This window comes from Carassius carassius, chromosome 49, assembly GCF_963082965.1.
Source record: "Carassius carassius chromosome 49, fCarCar2.1, whole genome shotgun sequence".
Taxonomy (NCBI): Eukaryota; Metazoa; Chordata; class Actinopteri; order Cypriniformes; family Cyprinidae; genus Carassius; species Carassius carassius.
Window position 1 is genome coordinate 18,019,467 of NC_081803.1, and position 22,016 is coordinate 18,041,482.

A 22,016-nucleotide genomic window follows, 5' to 3' on the forward strand; every position below is an offset into this window, starting at 1 on the left:
GCATATCAGTACAAGGTTCTCCCATTCGGGTTGGCCCTGTCTCCCCGCGTCTTTACGAAGGTCGCGGAGGGAGCCCTGGCTCCTCTCAGGGAACAAGGTGTCCGTATCCTCAACTACCTCAACGACTGGCTGATCCTAGCTCACTCTCGAGAGCTGTTGTGCGAGCACTGGGATCTGGTGCTCAGACACCTTGCCCTACTGGGTCTTCAGTTCAACTGGGAAAAAAGCAAGCTCTCCCCTGTGCAGAGGATCTCTTTTCTCGGTATGGAAATAGACTCGGTCGCCATGTTCACGCGACCGTAGCATACATCAACAGCCAGGGTGGTCTACACTCCCGCCGCATGTCGCAACTCGCTCGCCATCTCCTCTTGTGGAGGCACAAGCATCTGAGGTCGCTTCGTGCCATTCACATTCCGAGAAGGCTCAATCATGCAGCCGACGAGCTCTCACGGCAGCAGTCTCACCCCAGGGAATGGAGACTCCACCCCCAGTCGGTTCAGCTGATTTGGGAACAATTCGGAGACACTCAGGTAGACCTGTTTGCCTCTCCAGAAAATTCCCACTGCCAGTTGTTTTTGCCCCTGACCGAGGGCACTCTTGGCACGGACGCCCTGGCACACAGCTGGCCGCTGGGCCTGCGCAAGTATGCGTTTCCCCCAGTGAGCCTTCTTGCACAGACGTTGTGCAAGATCAGGAAGGACGAGGAGCAGGTCCTCATGGTTGTGCCTTTTTGGCCCGGCCGGACCTGGTTCCCCGAACTTGTACTCCTCGCGACAGCCCCTCCCTGGCCAATTCCTCTGAGGAACGACCTTCTTTCTCAGAGACGGGGCACCCTCTGGCACCCACGTCCCGATATGTGGAACCTACATGTGTGGGTCCTGGACGGGTCACGGAAGGTTTAGGTACCTTGCCACCACAGGTGGTAGCTACCATAACTTCAGCTAGAGCCATGTCCACTAGACACGCCTATGCTTTGAAGTGGAACCTCTTCGTCACTTGGTGTTCTTCACAGTGTGAGGACCCCTGGAAATGTCTGATTGGGTCAGTGTTTTGGAACAGGGGTTGGAACGAAGGCTGTTTCCTTCCACCCTCAAGGTCTATGTGGCCGCCATTTCGGCTCACCATGACCCTGTTGAAGGTAAGTCTCTGGGGAGGCACGATCTGATCATCAGGTTCCTGAGAGGAGCAAGGAGGCTCAATCCGCCTCGCCCTCAGCAAGTCCCCTCTTGGGACCTCGCAGTGGTTCTATCAGCACTGCAGAGGGCTCCCTTCGAACCCTTGCTCTCAGTTGAGCTAAATTTTTTATCATTGAAAACTGCGCTCCTGACGGCTTTGGCTTTGGTGAAGAGGGTCGGGGACCTGTAGGCATTTTCAGTTGACGAAGCGTGCCTGGAATTCGGGCCGGCTAACTCTCACGTTATCTTGAGACCCCGGCCTGGGTACGTGCCCAAAGTTCCCACCACTCCTTTTAGGGATCAGGTGGTGAACTTGCAAGCGCTGCCCCTGGAGGAGGCAGACCCAGCCCTGGCGCTGCTCTGTCCAGTACGTGCGCTCCGCACCTACTTGGACAGAACTCAATGCCTTAGGACCTCAGACCAGCTCTTTGTCTGTTACGGAGCCCAGCAGAAGGGAAAGGCTGTCTCCAAGCAGAGGTTGTCCCACTGGATAGTGGATGCTATTGTCCTGGCTTTTCAGGCTCAAGACCTGCCATGCCCCCTAGGGGTGAGAGCTCACTCAACTAGGAGTGTAGCTTCCTCCTGGGCGCTGGCGCATGGCGCCTCGCTTACAGACATCTGTAGAGCTGCGGGCTGGGTGACACCTAACACATTCGCGAGATTTTATAATCTCCGTGTAGTTTTTAAACTCAAACTGTTTGAAGCAGTGGGAGTGGAGTTAATTTCCATGGTAGGATTATGGTAAAACACTGTAAAAAAATTAAGAGTTGTAAATTAATGTCTGAGAGCTATAAATTATCAGTACCTTACTGGCACCCCTGCTTCCAGTAAATTACTGTAATTAACAAGTAGGTTTAAATATATGGAATACTTTGGATTTATTGATAAAATATATGCACTTTAAATACATTAGGTTTATTACCTAATAACAAATAAACATGTTTCTTATTCATTTTAAACAAATTGGATTTATTGGTAGTATTACATAAATCTTATGACTTATTTGTTTCATTTACATAAGGTTGGCAAATTTGCATCACATAAAGTGTATTAGTTTGTTTAGGTTAAAAATATGTAATCAAAATGGATGGAAATGTTATATGAAATTGAAATACCTAAATATTTTTTTTTTGAGTGAAGGCTTTGCAAAAAGATAGGTGACATCATGTCTGATAAAACATATCCATTTTTCCTTTTGACCAGTCCCCACAAAGATTTGTTAGGCCCCAAATGGAAACAGAATAAATCATAGTTAATTTAATAAAGCTTATTTTTTTGTTAAATAATAAAAAAAAAATGTTTACATTTTTTTGCACACCAAACACAAATGAAAAACACTCTAACAAACAACTGATCTAGCAGTTTTTAAAGCTCTTCTGTACGATAGGGTACTTTCCTATCTATACAAATACAATGTAATTGCAAACAACAATTACATGTTTTCCTCCAGCTGCTCCCTTTAGGGTGCGAGTGTGCTCATTATACTACGGTGTCAGACTTTAAGCGTAAAGGAGCAACCGTATGTAAAATGCTAGAAAAGAGATAGTCCATAGTTTCTGTTACGTCAGCAAGTTGTTCTGAGGTTTTGGATATGCTAAGGAATTGGGATAAATCAGGAAGATTACCTAAAAAAGGTTTTGTGTGTGTGTGTGTGTGTGTGTGTGTGTGTGTGGTAGAAGTGATGGTTCTACCATACTTGTAACAAGAAATAGAATTTAGTTTTAGCTATATGTAGTTTGCACAAAACTAAACATTGATCTGCAATATCATTGCTTGGCTGCATAATTTCAACACCTTCAACATCAATTCCATGTGACAGTATGAAATCTAGAATATGATTTTGACAATGAGTAGGTCCTAACATATGTTGTCTAACACCAATAGAGTTCAAGATGTCTGTGAATGCTGATCTCAGTGGATCTTTTTCATTATCAACATGGATATTAAAATCACCAAGAATTAAAACTTTATCTCCAGCCAGCACTAACTCGGATATAAAATCAGCAAATTCTTTAATAAAATCTGTATGGTGCCCTGGTGGCCTGCATACAGTAGCCAGTACAAACATCACAGGGGATTTATTATTAACACTTGTTTCTCTGGATAATGTTATATGAAGCACCATTACTTCAACGAGAAATACTTGAAGCCCACCCTCTAAGAAATACTGAAAACATTGTTATAAACTGAAGCAACACCTCCCCCTTTACCTTCCTTTAATAGAAGAAATTTTGAAAATGGTTGATCTATATATAAAAGTATAATGAGAATTTTCAATTCTGGTTGAACAATCACTGTACGTAGCTGTGCTCCTTTTTAAGTTGTATTTTACAGGTCAATGTTCTTGGACTTCACTGTTGATATAGCATCATGTAAAATCAAAATATGTAGATCCATACCTTGATTTTTTTGCTCTTGTGCACAGCAATTTGACTATCAAGTTTGGAATTATTAAAAGAAGATAATTACATCATTATACAGCATCAGTGTGGGCGGTAGATGGGTTGGTCAGTCTGATCCAGACACTGTATAAATGAAAGGACAGTAAGCAGAGCAGAACAAGCTCCTAACAGGAGGAGATGTACTCATGGTCTATGAGACAGAGGATTATGAGACTCAATACTGCTTTCCCTCCGTCAACTCATCATGTATCAAGGGAAAGCGCTCAAGTTATGAATACAATATCATGTATGTGTTTTTTTCATTGCTGTCAGCATGGACTGTGTTTCTGAACCTGCTGGTGATCATCTCCATCTCTCACTTCAAGAAGCTTCACACTCCAACCAACCTGATCATTGTCTCTCTGGCTGTGGCCGATATGCTTGTAGGCCTTATTGTCATGCCTGTTGATGCCATCAAGCTAATTGAGACATGTTGGTACTTTGGATACACTTTCTGTGACGTGTTTATTATAATCATGGGACTGCTCATCTCAACATCTATTTGTAATTTAGTTTTAATTGCTGTCGATCGTTATGTGGCTGTGTGTCATCCTTTACTCTACCCAAAGAAAATAACAGTGACTAAAACTTTAATAAGCATCTGTTTCTGCTGGTTGTTCTCCTCAACCTACAATATTGGCTATTTAGTTAGTGGCAGATATTTTGAAGCTTCCCAAAGATCAGATGTGTGCTATGGAAAATGCTATTTAGTAATAAGTTTTTCTTGGAAATTCACTGACCTTTTTTTTTCCTTCTTGTTACCTTGTACCTTGATTATAACTTTATATTTGAGGATTTTCTATGTTGCACATCAGCAAGTGAAAGTTATAAACACCCTAATGAAGAGTGGCAAATGTGTAACAGAAGGATCAGTGAGGAGGAAATCTGATAGCAAAGCTGCACTGACATTAGGAATCATTGTGACAGTTTATCTGCTTTGCTATATTCCCTATACACTGTCTGCAACAAGTACTACAGTAATATCTCCTGCCACAGTAACATTTCTATTATGGACTTTGTATGTTAACTCCAGTCTGAATCCTCTTATTTATGCTTTATTCTACCGCTGGTTTAAAATATCAGTAAAACACATCTTAACGTTTAAAATACTCAAGCCAGCATCCTCTCTTGTGGACATTTTTAAAGATTATTAATTATTTTTTGTGGAGGATAAAGCATAATTTCCAATGTTAACATACAGTTCTAAAGTCTTAGTTTGAGTTTTAAATTTAAAATGGAGACATTCATTAAAAGAAGAAATAAAACAAGTATTTACCATGATAACTCTTGTGTTTCATTTTATGTTCTTGTCATGGCCTTTTTTATTATTATTTGGCTGAGATGATTTTTAACATTGCAACAAGTTAAAAAAAAAATATTTATAATATATATATATATATATATATATATATCATCAAAAAGATATTTTGATTTGTTAATCCCACTCCTACCTCTAAATTTAACTGTAACAATTTCTTAAAAATATGTACAGGTTTATAGAAAAACAGACAAGTGTAATAACAAATTGGTCAGAAACAGTAGCAAAAGTAGTCCAAATGATGATGTTTTGCTGGCACAGTTTTCACTCAAATCATAATATTTTATAGTAAATGAATGTACTCAATGAGTATACACTGTTTACAAAAGTATTTTTATTTAATTTTATTAAGTGTTTATTTAATGCATATCGGCAAATAAACCAAATATTTTACAGAAATTATGTAAGATTAAACAAATGGTTTAAACTGCAATGGTGGCTGGATGCTGCACCGGTGGCAGGAGGTATGGGGGAGATATCCTCTGTCTCCCAGCATTCAGCTATCACCAAAGCCATGCACCCTCTTCAGCCACCTGGCAAACAGGCCATCACCCACCACCTCCATAAATTTCAAACAGCATAATAATGCTGTTTAGCTAACAACTGGATTTAAACCATTGTTTCTTCTTATTGCCCTCTGAAGATGTGAAGGCTGATGTAAGAGGACCAGGCAGGAGGGGGTCTGATGTTGAAGGGCCAGACTGGTGAGGGCCTGATGTTGGAGGGCCAGACTGGAGGGGATCTGATGTTGAAGGACCAGATTTGAGAGGGCCTGATGTTGGAGGGCCAGACTGGAGGGGATCTGATGTTGGAGGCCCAGGGTGAAAAGGCCTGATGTTGAAGGGCCAGGCAGGAGGGGGCCTGATGTTGGAGGCCTGAATTTGAAGGCAAAGGCCTGGTTGACGCACATGTATCTATACCTCCAATGATCCTTCCAATGCAACAGGCCCCAGGATAGCCAAAACTTTCTCTTCCTCTGTAGGGAGAGGGGGAACTGAATTGGTGCCCCATCAGTCTTGTTTGCTTCCCTCTTACGTGTCTTAGCTCTCCGATTTGTCACACTTGCAAAGTCCCTCCACTTATTCCTGACTTCTTCTGGGATTTGTTCGTACCCATAGCCAGCATCATTTATTTTTTGAGTGATTTCTGCCCAGATTTTATATTTGTCTGCATTTGTAATGCTATTTGAAAATAGCTGGACTTTATTATTTTCCTACTCCTCCAAAGGAACTGCAGTTTCATGCTTTGAAAATTGGGGTTTTCGTGTAATTTTCATTAACACATGGCAGGAGATGGCAAGGAGACTTAAATAGGAAAAATTTAGCAAAATAAGCAACATGTGTCCACAACACTACATCACATTTTTTCAAAACCCATCTTTTTTTTCAATTGTTTAAGTAGCCTATCAATATTAAATAAGAAATAGTATTTATATGAAATTATGAAATTATTGACATTGGGATCAGAAAAGGGCACATTTTTACATTGTATATAATGTATTGCAGAACAAATGAATGATTCATTATTACTCGACTCTTACATAACGTCATTTCAAAAGCATAATTCAAGTCGAAGAAAAGAGAAAATAAAACCAAATTACTGTAGGTGGTGGTATGTGCTCATGGCTCCAGTCAGCCATTAGATCAAAGAAGAAGAAGAACGACAGCTCAAACCAACATAGTTTGAACCATGGAATCTGTGACATGTACCATGGTTTCGGGAAACATGTTGACCTGCCAAGGCTTTGCAAAAACATATGTGAAATCCTGTCTGATAAAACATATCCATTTTCCCTTTTGACCATTAGGTAAAAATATACTCCAAAGAAAGAAAATCACATTACTTTATGCCACTCTGACACTATTGTTTATTAGAGATCCTATTGTTTATTAGAGATCCATTTATTTTACAAGTCTCCCCTTTTTACTTTTTTTATGATTTTTGCTGTTATTTTCACTAAATATGAATCCCCAAACAATTCAAACTGTAACAATGGCCCTTAAGACGTTTAATTCAGGATAAGTAAAAAAAATTAAGCTAACAATGTACAGGACTGAGCTAGTTGCATACAAAGCTGTATCTACAGCCCTCACATTCTTACTGTCCTCAATTAAAGTTTGGATGCATGTCTCTAATACTGAAACCTTCTCTGTCAGCCTAACTATTTCCCTGCAACCATATATCACATGACAGAGAGAGCTAAACTATACATGTGGCAAGCAGAGCAAACAACAATAGCAGGAGAAAAAGCCATTACTCACCGTAACTGAAGAATGATTCTGACTTACCACTGCTTGATGCACTCGTGAAAAATGTCACAAGAGAGAAAAAACGAAACGGTAATAGATGCGAATAGAAATGCAAATGGGAATGTGAATGACAAGCTAACCAGCTAACGATTGATAAAGCACTGTACGTATGCTGCCCTCGTGATTTAAAATTTAAATCTTCAGCGACGCTTAAAGCGGAAGCGTATATACTTACTTACCGGCAACCCGCCAAAATAAAAGCCTGCTCATTTTAAATTTGAAAATTATGAAAATTCTAATAAAAATAGTAGTAAATATTAACATTTTGTTTTTTTAGTTTACTAAAAAATAAATGTATTTATATTTAGTACCTTTTAATTTCAAATAGTATTATCACACATTATTATTTGGTTTATTATCTTATCAAATTAATGGAAATATAATAAAAATAATATGTATAAATATAGAAAATAATATTATCACTATTATAATTTATTTTTTATTTTTATTTTTTATATAGTTATATTTAATGGGTCACGCTATATACAGTGTGTGGACCAAACCAAATCTCTCTATATATAAAAAAAATAATAATAATGTAAAAGCAAAATATTTAGATCGATACCTTGATTTTTGGCTCTTGTGTACAGCATTTTGACTATCAAGTTTGGAATTATTAAAAGAAGATAATTACATTATTATGCAGCATCAGAATGGGCGGTAGATGGGTTGGTCAGTCTGATCCAGACACTGTATAAATGAAAGGACACTAAGGAGAGCAGAACAAGCTCCTAACAGGAGGAGATGGTCTATGAGACAGAGGATCACGTGAGTCCAAACTGCTTTCCTGGCATCAATTCATCATGTATCAAGGAAAAGCGCTCAAGTTATGAATACAATATCATGTATGTATTTTTTTCATTGCTGTCAGCATGGACTGTGTTTATGAACCTGCTGGTGATCATCTCCATCTCTCACTTCAAGAAGCTTCACACTCCAACCAACCTGATCATTCTCTCTCTGGCTGTGACTGATATGCTTGTAGGTCTTATTGTCATGCCTGTGGATGCCATCAAGTTAATTGAGACATGTTGGTACTTTGGAGACACTTTCTGTGAAGTGTTTATTATAATCATGGCACTGCTCATCTCAACATCTATTTGTAATTTAGTTTTTATTGCTGTTGATCGTTATGTGGCTGTGTGTCACCCTTTACTGTACCCAAAGAAAATGACAGTGACTAAAACCTTAATAAGCATCTTTCTCTGCTGGTTTTTCTCCTCAACCTACAGTATTGGCTATTTAGTTGGTGGCAGATATTTTGAAACTTCCCTAAGATCAGATGTGTGCTATGGAAAATGCTATTTAGTAATAAGTTTTTCTTGGAAATTCACTGACCTTTTTTTTTCCTTCTTGATACCTTGTACCTTGATTATAACTTTATATTTGAGGATTTTCTATGTTGCACATCAGCAAGTGAAAGTTATAAACACTCTAATGAAGAGTGGTAAATGTGTAACAGAAGGATCAGTGAGGAGGAAATCTGAGAGCAAAGCTGCGCTGACATTAGGAATCATTGTGACAGTTTATCTGCTTTGCTATATTCCTTATACACTGTCTGCAACAAGTACTACAGTAATCTCTCCTGCCACAGTGACATTTCTGTTATGGACTTTGTATGTTAACTCCAGTCTGAATCCTCTTATTTATGCCTTATTCTACCGCTGGTTTAAAATAACAGTTATACACATCTTAACGTTTAAAATACTCGACCCAGCATCCTCTCTTGTGGACATTTTTAAAGATTATTAAGGTTTTTTTTTTTTTGGTGGATAAAGCATAATTTCCAATGTTAACATAAATTCTTAGTTTTTAGTTTTACATTTAAAGTGGAGACATTCATTAACAGAAGAAATAAACAAGTACTTACCATGATACTCTTGTGTTTTATTCTATGTTCTTGTCATTTTTTTATTTTTATTTTTCTTAGATGATTTTAACATTGCAACATGTTAATATGTGGATAGTTGTGTTTATGTGTTTAATGTTCATTCACCATGTGTGTTGTAAATATGCATCATATATTGGTCTGGACAGTCACAGACACACTTTTTGCAACCAGTGACCACTGAATATGTAGTGCAGATATTTTCTTTTACTGTGCCTACAGAGCAGAGTCATCAAGGTCCATGATAAAACCATTGAATAGTGTGTGGATTTGAATATTTGTTTAATGATGTTTATGAAGTAAAATTTTATTGAAAAAGGTTTTAACTGCTCTATTAACTGTCATTTACAATGATGTGTGCATGTAAGTTCAATTAGTTTATTTAAAGGTCAGTGTGGTGATTAATTTAGTTTTGCTTATCTGCATAAAGTTAAATTTGGGTATAATTGATTTTATTAAAGTTTATAGTCATTTACATTTTATATAACATTTATATTGTAACAATTATAAAATAAATGTTAAAATGTTAATAATAAATATAATATAAATAAAAATATATAGCACCAAAAATATATTTTGAGTTGTTAATCCCACTCCTACCTCTAAACGAAACTGTATCAATTTCTTAAAATTATGTACAGTTTTATAGACACGGATGATCCAGAAAAGCATACACATCATAGGGTTGATTGGCTGTGGGTTAGTGGCACCTTGATGGGGCCAAAAGGACAATTCAGAGTTTCACGATTAGGGGCAGGAGCTCAAAGCTGGAGCAGAATATTTGTGTGAATGAATGGCCAAACTACTTGGACCTCTGCTCGGGTACATCAAAACTTTAGGGGAAAAAAAACATGGCGGCAGGTGGGGCAGGTGTGGTCAGAGGTCTTAAGTCTGTTTGTTGGTTTCATACCATCTAAAGTTGATTTAGATCTAAAATATGCTGGCAACAGGCAAAAACCTTTTGATGAAAAAAAGTGTGTCAGCAGCATGGCTGTACTTTATAAACAGACAAAAAAACTAGACAACTTCACGTCTACCATGAACTAATACACTTATCATAACAATCTGTTTGATATTGTCTGGAGACATACATCCATGCCCAGGACCACACCACGAGTATGGCCAATGTCAAGTATGCCCAATGTATGATGCACTGCAGTGTAGTCCTGTACATTCTAACCTTTCCCGTAAGTCGTCTTCGCTTCGCTAAGGCTAAACCAAAGGGTGGCCAAACATTAGAAGCATATGGTTGTAATGGCCTAAGCCTTCTGAGTGTTGTATCTGTATGTTGTGTGTATTTGTTTGTGATCTGATTAGTCCTTTTCTCTTCTGAGTGTTAGGCTCCGCCCCTGCACACCTGTGTCCTGTTGCTCTGATGGCTCAAACTAGAGTATAAGAGAAGTGTGAACAAGAATGAGATCATGCAGCTGTGAATTCCGTGCGCATCATGATGTCCAGCCAACCTTTCAAGAAAGCTGTGTTCTATTTTATGTTTATTTGGTTTGATCTATTTGTCAGTGTCTGTTAAGTATATTCTTTGACTTTGGTATAGTTTAAGTATTATTGTTACATGTGGAGAGCTGAGGTGAATGAGAGATGTGAGTTTGAGTAATCATTTATTAGTCCTATAATAAATGGTTAAATTGTTGTTGGCCTCATGTCTCCTTTTATGTTGTGGACCCCTTTCTCAACGAGCATCTTATAACAGGGGTTCGTAACACTGTCTAAAAGTGAGCAAAGACAGCATTTGTTAATGGATTCAAACCTGGACTATTTATGCTTATCTGAAACCTGGCTAAATCAAAATAGTCTGTTAGCAGCTCTGAATGTTCCTGGTTATAACTACAGGAAAGACAGGGGAGATCAAAGGACGGAGAAGTGATGGTTTATATAAGTACATTACAGTGTCTCAAAATCCTGTGGTCAAATTGTAATCTATTAGAATGTCTAGATCTCAATGTTATCACAAATAACATGATGGTCTATGAGATAACCTTTCATCACAAATGTCCTTGGTCCTTGTAATTTACAGACCTCCCTCTGCAGATAACAGCTTTTATGATATATCTGAAAAGATGTTAAAATAAATTAAATCTTGATAAAGAAATTATCATTATGGGGGATTTTAACTGGGAGGACAAACCCTCTAGAAAAAAGCTTAAACAAATCACAGATAGTTTGATCTAACACAAGTTGTCCACGGGCCAACAAAAATAACTCTTGCAAGACACAAATCTATCTACTTTTTACCAATAGGCCAGAAAGAATTGAAAATAATTTAAAGCATGTTATTAAAGCAGTGATATGGGAAACTGCTGTTACTCAGGCATGCAGTGCCCAAACTGCCACAAACTTCACATGTTTGATAAGAGTCCTTGCCTGAAGACATCTACATTCCCATATTTGGTTATAATCATAACGTCACCTGCTGGCAACAGGAAGTGACAAGTTTTACACTGTTATGGACTAGAGCTGAAGATCTTTGCCCAAACCCGACGGGCCCGTTCGGGCTTAATTTATATCATCTTACACGGGCTCGGGCCGGGCTCTGGCTTGCGCTCCGCTTTGCAAGGTAAACGAGCGGTCATGTGATGTGTTTAGATTAGCACGAGAAAGATGCGAAAATGGATGCTGAGTAGGTGTAACGGAGGCTTGCCTCTAGTAATTACGTTTTGGTTGCACCAGCAACTAAAGCAAAGTCTGAGGTGTGGAAAAATTTTGACCATGTTTATAATGAGTGAATTATGACGCACCATCAGTGAGCGCAGGAACACGCTGAAGACATCTACAGTGGATTCAATAATTTTCCTCCACAAAAACATGTAGGCCTAGCCTAATCTCTGTGAGTAAAGGTTTTTCAAACGATAACTAAATATTCATTGAGTCTTAAATGCATAATGTGGACAGAGTATATATGCTAATGTGGGCATTATTCTTTTATTAATTGTCAGCTGCTAGTGGCGAAGCAAATCCGGCGGAGCCTTTATCTTAATTTCGTTATTGCCAAATACCCATCTTAATTATTAGTATGGTTGAACTGGTTCATTAAAGGTTAGCAGCAAAGACACTGTTAATAAAATGGGAATAGATACATTTGTGTTATTTAATATATTTAGTTATAGCAGGTTTGCGTCATATTCTGAGTTTGCATTTCACAGTTTTGATTAATTTTGATGAATACTAAATCTGTGTTGTTTTTTGTTTTTTTGTGAGTGGGATGAATTAATGCACATTCACATTTAGTCTAGAACTACAGTAACATGTTCACACAGCGCACACAATGCCTCCATACTTCCGATTTCTCCCAATATGGGAACAGGAGGCTTGTCAGTCAAAAAATGGGAATACAAAGTAACTGGCGTTACTTTTTTGAAAAAGTAACTCAGATATTTGCTTGTAAATTAAAAAGTAATGCGTTACTTTACTAGTTACTTGAAAAAAGTAATCTGATTACGTAACTCACGCTACTTGTAATGCATTACCCCCAACACTGATGTTAAATCTAAATCTAAATGTTGAATCTAAATGTTTCGGTTGAAACTAAATATTTAGCTAATATGCAAATTCAAAATGCCGGAAGTGCCAAAATAAAAGCTCGATGAGGTCAGTGTGTGTTTATAGCATCGTGTTAAATAAGGAACGAATATAAATCATCCCATCCGAGGAAATTGACTCGTGGACATGGATTATCTTGATAATGACTACCTAAAATAATAAACACGTTTGGAGAAACTGTATTTGAAAAGTACGCTAGTCTATGTAGATATTAAAGTTAGGGAACAATGTCAGTGATGTGTACATTTAGTAGGAAAACATATTATCTGATCTACACTCCGGAACAGAAGAGGGCGGTATTGAGCCAATAAGCTGGATGCCAACCGTCGTTAAACTGGAAAGAAGACGAATATGACGGCTTGCTGTGAGTTACAATGGTGAGAATATATTTTTTTCACGAAATATTTATTTAAATTTAAGAGTACAAGTTATTTTCATACAGTGGTATTGATTTTGGAGTTAATAATCTATTAAATCTAAGGTGTAAAGTCGCTATCCTCCGGTTTCACAGGCAAGACTAATTGAGCCATGGCCTGATCCTAGCTTAATCTAAACCCTGTTTGTTACTTACATAATATAGCATATTTGTGATTGTGCTGTAAAAACACGTTTTATAATCAATAACTAACAGGGGAGCTCCATTAAGTACAACCATATATACATCTTGAAGACTTTTACTAAATGTCTATCATCTGACAGGATAGTCTTTGATAAGTATTGCAGGTGAGCACATTTAACAGACATGAAACAGGCATCTGAGTTCACTCATTGTTGTCAACACTGCTTTAGATGAGTGTAAGTCATGTAATCAAACAAATCTACATACAGTAACTAACGCAGGTTATCTATTTTATTTGTCCATTTGCAATATTGATAATTTTAGGAACATTTGTTTTGGATAAAAAGTGAGATACATCATTTACTAACTCAACATGCAGATGCAGTATATTACAGATAAATCACAGAAGAGACTGACTCTTGTCTGGATGTTACAGGAACAGATTATGTTTATCTGCTGTAGAGTGACTGATGAAGGAATGCTGCCATCAAAGGATTTGTGTAAGTACACTACAAAAATAAATGAAACATTTTAATTAGTGTAATTTCAAAGAGTTATAACAGCACTTTTCTTATTGTTGATTTCTGTGCATTTGCTGCAGATTTTTTGTGGTGGAGCAGGACCTGCAAGGAAAGGGGAAAAAAAGGAAATACCTGAAACAAAAGAATAAAGTAATGACTTTTTATATTGTGTGTGTGTATGTGTGTGTGCGTGTGTGCGTGTGTGTGTGTGTGTGTGTGTGTGTGTGTGTGTGTGTATGTATTTGTGTAGGTTATGAAAATGTCTGCAGACTGGTGTGTGCACTGAGGATGGAGAAGTCCACTGCAGCATCCGGAATTGGTCCAGAGATATGGATGAGATGCTCCATCACTCCAGCTCTTACTGTCTCATCAGGACCAGATGCTGCTGTGGTCTCTTCCTCATCGGTGGCCCGAGCAGCGAGAGCATCTAGAGAAAGACCAAAAGACACCGAGGATTTGATTTGACAGCAGTCAGATTGTTCTGCACGTGTTCTTCTGCTCTCGCTTCAAGGTTGTGTGGTTCAGAGAGCCGACATCATGGTCTTCCTCATCCTGTTGCTCAACGACATCCCCGTTGAGAAGAGTGAGACTGTGAAGCACAGCGCAGCAGCAGAATCAGAACAGCTGTGTTGAGATGATAGTAAGATGTGGGGTTCACCATCTGTAAATACATGATTGTTAGAACAGTAAGTTTGAATGAAGCTTTGTTTCATGTGTTGTTGACTTGTACATGTATGCATTTATTGTGATGCTAACATTTATACTTTCTTTTAATCATTTAAACATGTTTCTTGTTATCAGTAAATAAAATATAAATATTTTATCTATTCGTGTATTAATTGCTTGACTGAAAACTTATGCATTCACATCAACTGCATTAGTGTATATTCATGTATAGCTATGTCACGACAGAAAATACATTTAGCTTCTTTTACTAAAATGAAATTTTAAGGAAAAAAATGTATATAATTATTGGTTGGCATTTATCATTATTATTGCATGTAAGTATTGGGTTGGGCAAAGGATGTCGTTCATTATGGGGTAATCTTCATTTTTGAGTATAAAATCATCAGTCTTCTCCAAAGGTGAGATCTTCGAGCAGCTGTTCGACGTGTGCAGACATTGCAGAGTCGCTTAGAGAAACTGTACTGGACTGTTGAGTTAGTGATGTAAGTAAGTAAGTAAGTAAGTAAGCAAAGTTTATTTCTAAAGCGCTTTTCACAGATAAAATCACAAAGTGCTGTACACAAGAAAAGTAGAACAAAACAATAAAAATGTATATACATAAGTCAAATCAAAGTGACACTAGTGAAAAAACCCATCAATCAAAAGCTTTCTTAAATAAACAAGTCTTCAAATGATGCTGTGAAGTGGTAGTGCACCTGTACCTCTTTTTATTATTATTGCCAAACTTATAACATAAAAGATCAGGGTAAGACGGTTGTATTTAACAATAACAATCATAACGCCATAAAACAGTAAATAAAAATGTAACGTGTTCATATCATATAAGATCCTATACAAGAAAAAAAAATCACATAAAATAATTGAAAAAATATTATAGAGATAACGATTTGGGGTTTTCTAATTCTATATAAAAAAAAATCACATTAGTGGAGTTAAAAATATAAAAACTAGAGGAGCATTGAGCAGCATAGACGGTCATGTCTTCTCTTGGTTCATGTCAAATAAATTTTGATAAGTCGCATCAATGGATTGAAATGGATTATCACGATAATCCATGTCCAAGAGTCAATTTACTCGGATGAGATGATTTTTATTCGTTCCTTATTTAACACGATGCTATAAACACACACTGACCTCATCGAGCTTTTATTTTGGCACTTCCGGCATTTTGAATTTGCATATTAGCTAAATATTTAGTTTCACCCGAAACATTTAGATTCAACATTTAGATTTAGATTTTATGGAATGCCAGAGCTGCCAATTTTAAAAATAAATAAATACATAAATAAATATACAAATAAATGTAAATAAGAATAAATAAATACATAAATATATAAATAAATATACATAGAAAAGCAAAAAAACGAAAATAAATAATTATTTATACATTTATTTCCATATTTATGTATATATTTATTTTTTGCCATATTTATTTATTTATTCTTTTATTTATTTATACATTTATTCATTTCTACATTAATTTATTTATACATTTATTTATTTATACATTTATTTATTTATTCATTTATTTATTTATTCATTTATTTCTTCCTACATTTCTTCCTGCGTAGGGTAATGAGGAGGGCATGGTTTACCTCAGACATAGCAATCGAGCTCAGAGTAAGCGAAGGCAAAGGGTTGAGGCCACAGTGATGCCTATTGTGTGGCGAAATACAATTAGTATAGCTCACTGACGTTGATACGGTCTGTGACTGCGAGGTATATGGTCAAAATCCTAAATCTTACTGTGTGACATGGATAGGCTACTCTTTATTCCGGACATGGCCGTAGAACATCGTTTGGTCTGGATTTGTAAAATGTCCTGGGCTAACAAACATGAAACAGGGACTCTGCAGTGCTTAATTTGTAAATTGCGAGGTCCCGGAACAAAGCGAGGTAACGGATGCCGGATACATGTGATTACAGGAGGGAGAGGTGACGGAGCACTCGCGCAATCACATTGGTCAGCAGTTTAAGTGATTGACTGCATGCATCAGTTGCTTTTAGGGTCTGTATGTTCATGAATAACATGGAAATGCCATGCAGGCCTAAAAACGTTTTGAAAAAGTTGTGGAATTTTATTTTACAAATCTCTGTATAATAGAGTCCTAAATTTCGGTGGGGGACAGTGTATCTATGTCGCATGGTTTTAATAATTCTCGCGGCTTTCAAGTTTATAATGAGGAAAATTCCTGCATTTATTCAACAAAGCTTGTAGGTTTGAATAATAGAATTAGTCCACACAAAATGTAAGATTAAATAATTCATTCGAAACCAGTCTTCGAATCCATGAACTCTCTCGCGCGCTTCTCATCAGCGCATCTCGTCTGCACAGTGACCAGCAGCACGCGCCGACACAAGACTTCACTCGCATCTCGGGACAGCTGACAGAACTGTCACTTGACTAATCGGGTCATTGTTGCATTGTCACAAAAATGTATAATTTGCACACATTTTTCAGTATTTTAAGCCATATGGTACTCGCGCGCTCCGAAGGCTGTATTATGTGCCCTCACAGTCATATCCAAAGTTCATGCATATAAAGCCGCCTCGCGAGTAGCCTATTATATGAGTTATTTTTCGTAGTTTGTTAAGCTTAAGCAATCAAATACACACAATATGATGTCTGTTGTGGGTGTTGAAAAACAAAACAATTTAATGGCACACTCTATACTTAAACACATGGGGAAAAAAATAAAGAAAAGGGGAAAAAAATCAATAATTAAACAACACTGAGTCGTCAGTGTTGGTATTGTATCGGACACTTGCACTTAACATGAGGCTATATGAAATACAAGCTCAAATGGAGTAAACAGGTTTTTGCTGGCGAATGAGGAGATCGCATCTGAGGCAAGTGCATCGCATTATACGCTTTCATCAACTCTTACGGGTTATACAACCCGAATTCCGGAAAAGTTGGAATGTTTTTTAAATTTGAATAAAATGAAAACTAAAAGACTTTCAAATCACATGAGCCAATATTTTATTCACAATAGAACATAGATAACATAGCAAATGTTTAAACTGAGAAAGTTTACAATTTTATGCACAAAATGAGCTCATTTCAATTTTGATTTCTGCTTCAGGTCTCAAAATAGTTGGGACGGGGCATGTTTACCATGGTGTAGCATCTCCTTTTCTTTTCAAAACAGTTTGAAGACGTCTGGGCATTGAGGCTATGAGTTGCTGGAGTTTTGCTGTTGGAATTTGGTCCCATTCTTGCCTTATATAGATTTCCAGCTGCTGAAGAGTTCGTGGTCGCCTTTGACGTATTTTTCGTTTAATGATGCGCCAAAAGTTCTCTATAGGTGAAAGATCTGGACTGCAGGCAGGCCAGGTTAGCACCCTGACGCTTCTACGACGAAGCCATGCTGTTGTTATAGCTGCAGTATGTGGTTTTGCATTGTCCTGCTGAAATAAACAAGGCCTTCCCTGAAATAGACGTTGTTTGGTGGGAAGCATATGTTGCTCTAAAACCTTTATATACCTTTCAGCATTCACAGAGACTTCCAAAACATGCAAGCTGCCCATACCGTATGCACTTATGCACCCCCATACCATCAGAGATGCTGGCTTTTGAACTGAACGCTGATAACATGCTGGAAGGTCTCCCTCCTCTTTAGCCCGGAGGACACGGCGTCCGTGATTTCCAACAAGAATGTCACATTTGGACTCGTCTGACCATAAAACACTATTCCACTTTGAAATTGTCCATTTTAAATGAGCCTTGGCCCACAGGACACGACGGCGCTTCTGGACCATGTTCACATATGGCTTCCTTTTTGCATGATATAGCTTTAGTTGGCATCTGCTGATGGCACGGCGGATTGTGTTTACCGACAGTGGTTTCTGAAAGTATTCCTGGGCCCATTTAGTAATGTCATTGACACAATCATGCCGATGAGTGATGCAGTGTCGTCTGAGAGCCCGAAGACCACGGGCATCCAATAAAGGTCTCCGGCCTTGTCCCTTACGCACAGAGATTTCTCCAGTTTCTCTGAATCGTTTGATGATGTTATGCACTGTAGATGATGAGATTTGCAAAGCCTTTGCAATTTGACGTTGAGGAACATTGTTTTTAAAGTTTTCCACAATTTTTTTACGCAGTCTTTCACAGATTGGAGAGCCTCTGCCCATCTTTACTTCTGAGAGACTCTGCTTCTCTAAGACAAAGCTTTTATAGCTAATCATGTTATTAGACCTGATATCAATTAACTTAATTAATCACTAGATGTTCTCCCAGCTGAATCTTTTCAAAACTGCTTGTTTTTTTAGCCATTTGTTGCCCCCGTGCCAACTTTTTTGAGACCTGTAGCAGGCATTACATTTTAAATGAGCTAATTAAGTGGATAAAAGTGTAAAATTTCTCAGTTTAAACATTTGCTACGTTATCTATGTTCTATTGTGAATAAAATATTGGCTCATGTGATTTGAAATTCCTTTAGTTTTCATTTTATTAAAATTTAAAAAAGGTCCCAACTTTTCCGGAATTCGGGTTGTATAACATTTATTGTTGCTGCCATAGTTTGACCAAACTACCCGCCACAATCATTTCCTTTAAATAAACTCCATAATGGTTTGCCAGCTGATGATGATGATGATAACAATAGCCTAATAATAATAATAATAATAATAATAATAATAATAATAATAATAATAATAATAAAAAGAAATAATAATAATAATAATACAAATTAAAAAGTTATGTAGGCTACTAGCTATTTTTTAGTTATGTTTTTGGCAGTTTTTGGCCTACAGAAATTTTTACAAAATTTAACAATAAATAGCTTCGATATTTGATCACTATGGTTGGTTACAAAGACTTTACTATTCTGAAAATAATAACGAGATACAAACCTGTATTCAATCGACTTTTCTTAAATTCAAAACAAAATATTAATGCATTCGTAATTTCCATTTCTGAATAGTTGCTATATGGTCACGCAGGTTTGCGCATTAAACTCATGTCCCCGAAAAATAGTCTATCAACAATTATGTTGTTTCCCTGAACATGACCCCTCTCTGCCAACTTTTTTAACATTTGGTCATTTATTTATTATTATTATTATTATTATTATTATTATTATTTAAATAACGCATAGGCCTAAATAGAAATGATCAGAAACAAATCCAAAGCTGATCCGCTTCAACGCGTCGAGTTGTTTTTGATTCGGTGTATTTTAAGGAATCAAACGAGTGGCTTGAACGCACACATTAAGACAGTGTCTTTCTGCCACCTGGTGTCTGTTTTAGTTTCATATTAAACGTAGGTCTATCGCTTCATTGATTCCATCATGTCATATTTATGTCTTCAAAATGTAAAACACTTCATAATATTTCTATGCACGTGTAGGCTAATTGCTGTGTAAATGCATTAAGATCTCTTCTGTATTGATGGCTCTGATGAAGCTCTGGTTGGATTTTAGTGGTAGGCTAACTGCCCTACAGTCTTATCCTCTAACTGAATTTATCGATGTGGATTAACATGACATTTAATAAGGTTGCCCCTGGACATGAGTTATGGAGGTAGGCTAAAGATTACCACCGCTTAATAGAATAAAAAAAATGTTCAAAAGCATTGGTCAGTATGCTTGCGTCGACTTCACTGTAGCCTAAATCTGCCCTGCTTCCTTTCCGTGAGTTCTGACCGAAAAATGGAAAATATCAAGCGCTTCAGTCTCAGAGTCCCAGGGCTTAATTTGTGCCGCAACACGCCGGATCCGGAACCTCCGAAATCCGATCCGGCACCTCATTTTGGCGGATCCCCCTCCTCCAGGGACGGCGTTTCCATATGGCAGACAGAGAATAGCCAGATGTGCCGTGAAAAACTATCCAAAATTCATATCTCTATTATAATTGGTTATTATTATTTATTTTCTTTACTCAAACACTATGTCTGTAAAGGCTAATGTTTTTGTGTGTTTGAAGACTGGTTTTTCGCAAGCCAATATAGCCTACTTTTGTACGTTTTAAATGTCCTGTGCATAAGCGCTTAATCGTTTATATCATGAGATTTTGGCCAAGTGAATTAAACAACAAGAAAAACAAATCACCCATATAGCAACAATAAATGTTATATAACCTGTAAGAGTTGCTGAAAGAAAGCGTATAATGCGATGCACTTGCCTCAGATGCGATCTCCTCATTCGCCAGCAAAAACCTGTTTACTCCATTTGAGCTTGTTTTTCATATAGCCTCATGTTAAGTGCAAGTGTCCGATACAATACCAACACTGACGACACAGTGTTGTTTAATTATTGATTTTTTCCCCTTTTCTTTATTTTTTTCCCCATGTGTTTAAGTAGCCTATAGAGTGTGTCATTAAATTGTTTTATTTGTCAACACCCACAGCAGACATCATATTGTGTGTATTTGATTGCTTAAGCTCAACAAACTACGAAAAATAACTCATAGGCCTATAATAGGCTACTCACGAGGCGGCTTTATACGCGTGAACTTTGGATGTGACTGTGAGGGCACATAATATAGCCTTCGGAGCGCGCGAGTACCATATGGCTTAAAATACTGAAAAATGTGTGCAAATTATACATTTTTGTGACAATGCAACAATGACCCGATTAGTCAAGTTACTGTTCTGTCAGCTGTCCCGAGATGCGAGTGAAGTCTTGTGTCGGCGCGTGCTGCAGGTCACTGTGCAGACGAGATGCGCTGATGAGAAGCGCGCGAGAGAGTTCATGGATTCGAAGACTTGTTTCGAATGAATTATTTAATCTTACATTTTGCGTGGATTAATTTTATTATTCAAACCTACAAGCTATGTTGAATAAATGCAGGAATTTTCCTCATTATAAACTTGAAAGCTGCGAGAATTATTAAAACCATGCGGCATAGCTACACAGTCCCCCACCGAAATTTAGGACTCTATTATACAGAGATTTGTAAAATAAAATTCCACAACTTTTTCAAAACATTTTAGGCCTGGAAATTGTTGTTTTAAAATTGCATGGCATTTGCATGTTATTCATGAACATACAGACCCTAAAAGCAACTGATGCATGCAGTCAATCACTTAAACTGCTGACTAATGTGATTGCGCGAGTGCTCCGTCACCTCTCCCTCCTGTAATCACATGCATCCGGCATCCGTTACCCCGCTTTGTTCCGGGACCTCGCAATTTACAAATTAAGCACTGCAGAGTCCCTGTTTCATGTTTGTTAGCCCAGGACATTTTACAAATCCAGACCAAACGATGTTCTATGGCCATGTCCGGAAGAAAGAGTAGCCTATCCATGTCACACAGTAAGATTTAGGATTTTGACCATATACCTCGCAGTCACAGACCGTATAAACGTCAGTGAGCTATACTAATTGTATTTCGCCACACAATAGGCATCACTGTGGCCTCAACCCTTCGCCTTAGCTTACTCTGAGCTCGATTGCTATGTCTGAGGTAAACCACGCCCTCGTCATTACCCTACGCAGGAAGAAATGTAGGAAGAAATAAATGAAGAAATAAATAAATGTATAAATAAATGTAAAAATAAATAAATGTATAAATAAACGTAGAAATGAATAAATGTATAAATAAATAAAAGAATAAAT

The 22,016-nt window shown here is 37.5% G+C and overlaps 1 protein-coding gene and 1 pseudogene across 1 annotated transcript; both read left to right on the plus strand.

Annotated features, from left to right (window-relative positions):
* Positions 1-3,708: 3,708 nt before the first annotated feature.
* Positions 3,709-4,770, plus strand: LOC132132596 (trace amine-associated receptor 13c-like; annotated as a pseudogene).
* A 3,217-nt stretch (positions 4,771-7,987) lies between these two features.
* On the plus strand, positions 7,988-8,995 carry LOC132132795 (trace amine-associated receptor 13c-like). Its single transcript, XM_059545326.1, has one exon. The coding sequence runs from the start codon at positions 7,988-7,990 to the stop codon at positions 8,993-8,995; it is 1,008 nt and encodes a 335-aa protein (XP_059401309.1).
* The last annotated feature ends 13,021 nt before the right edge of the window (positions 8,996-22,016 follow it).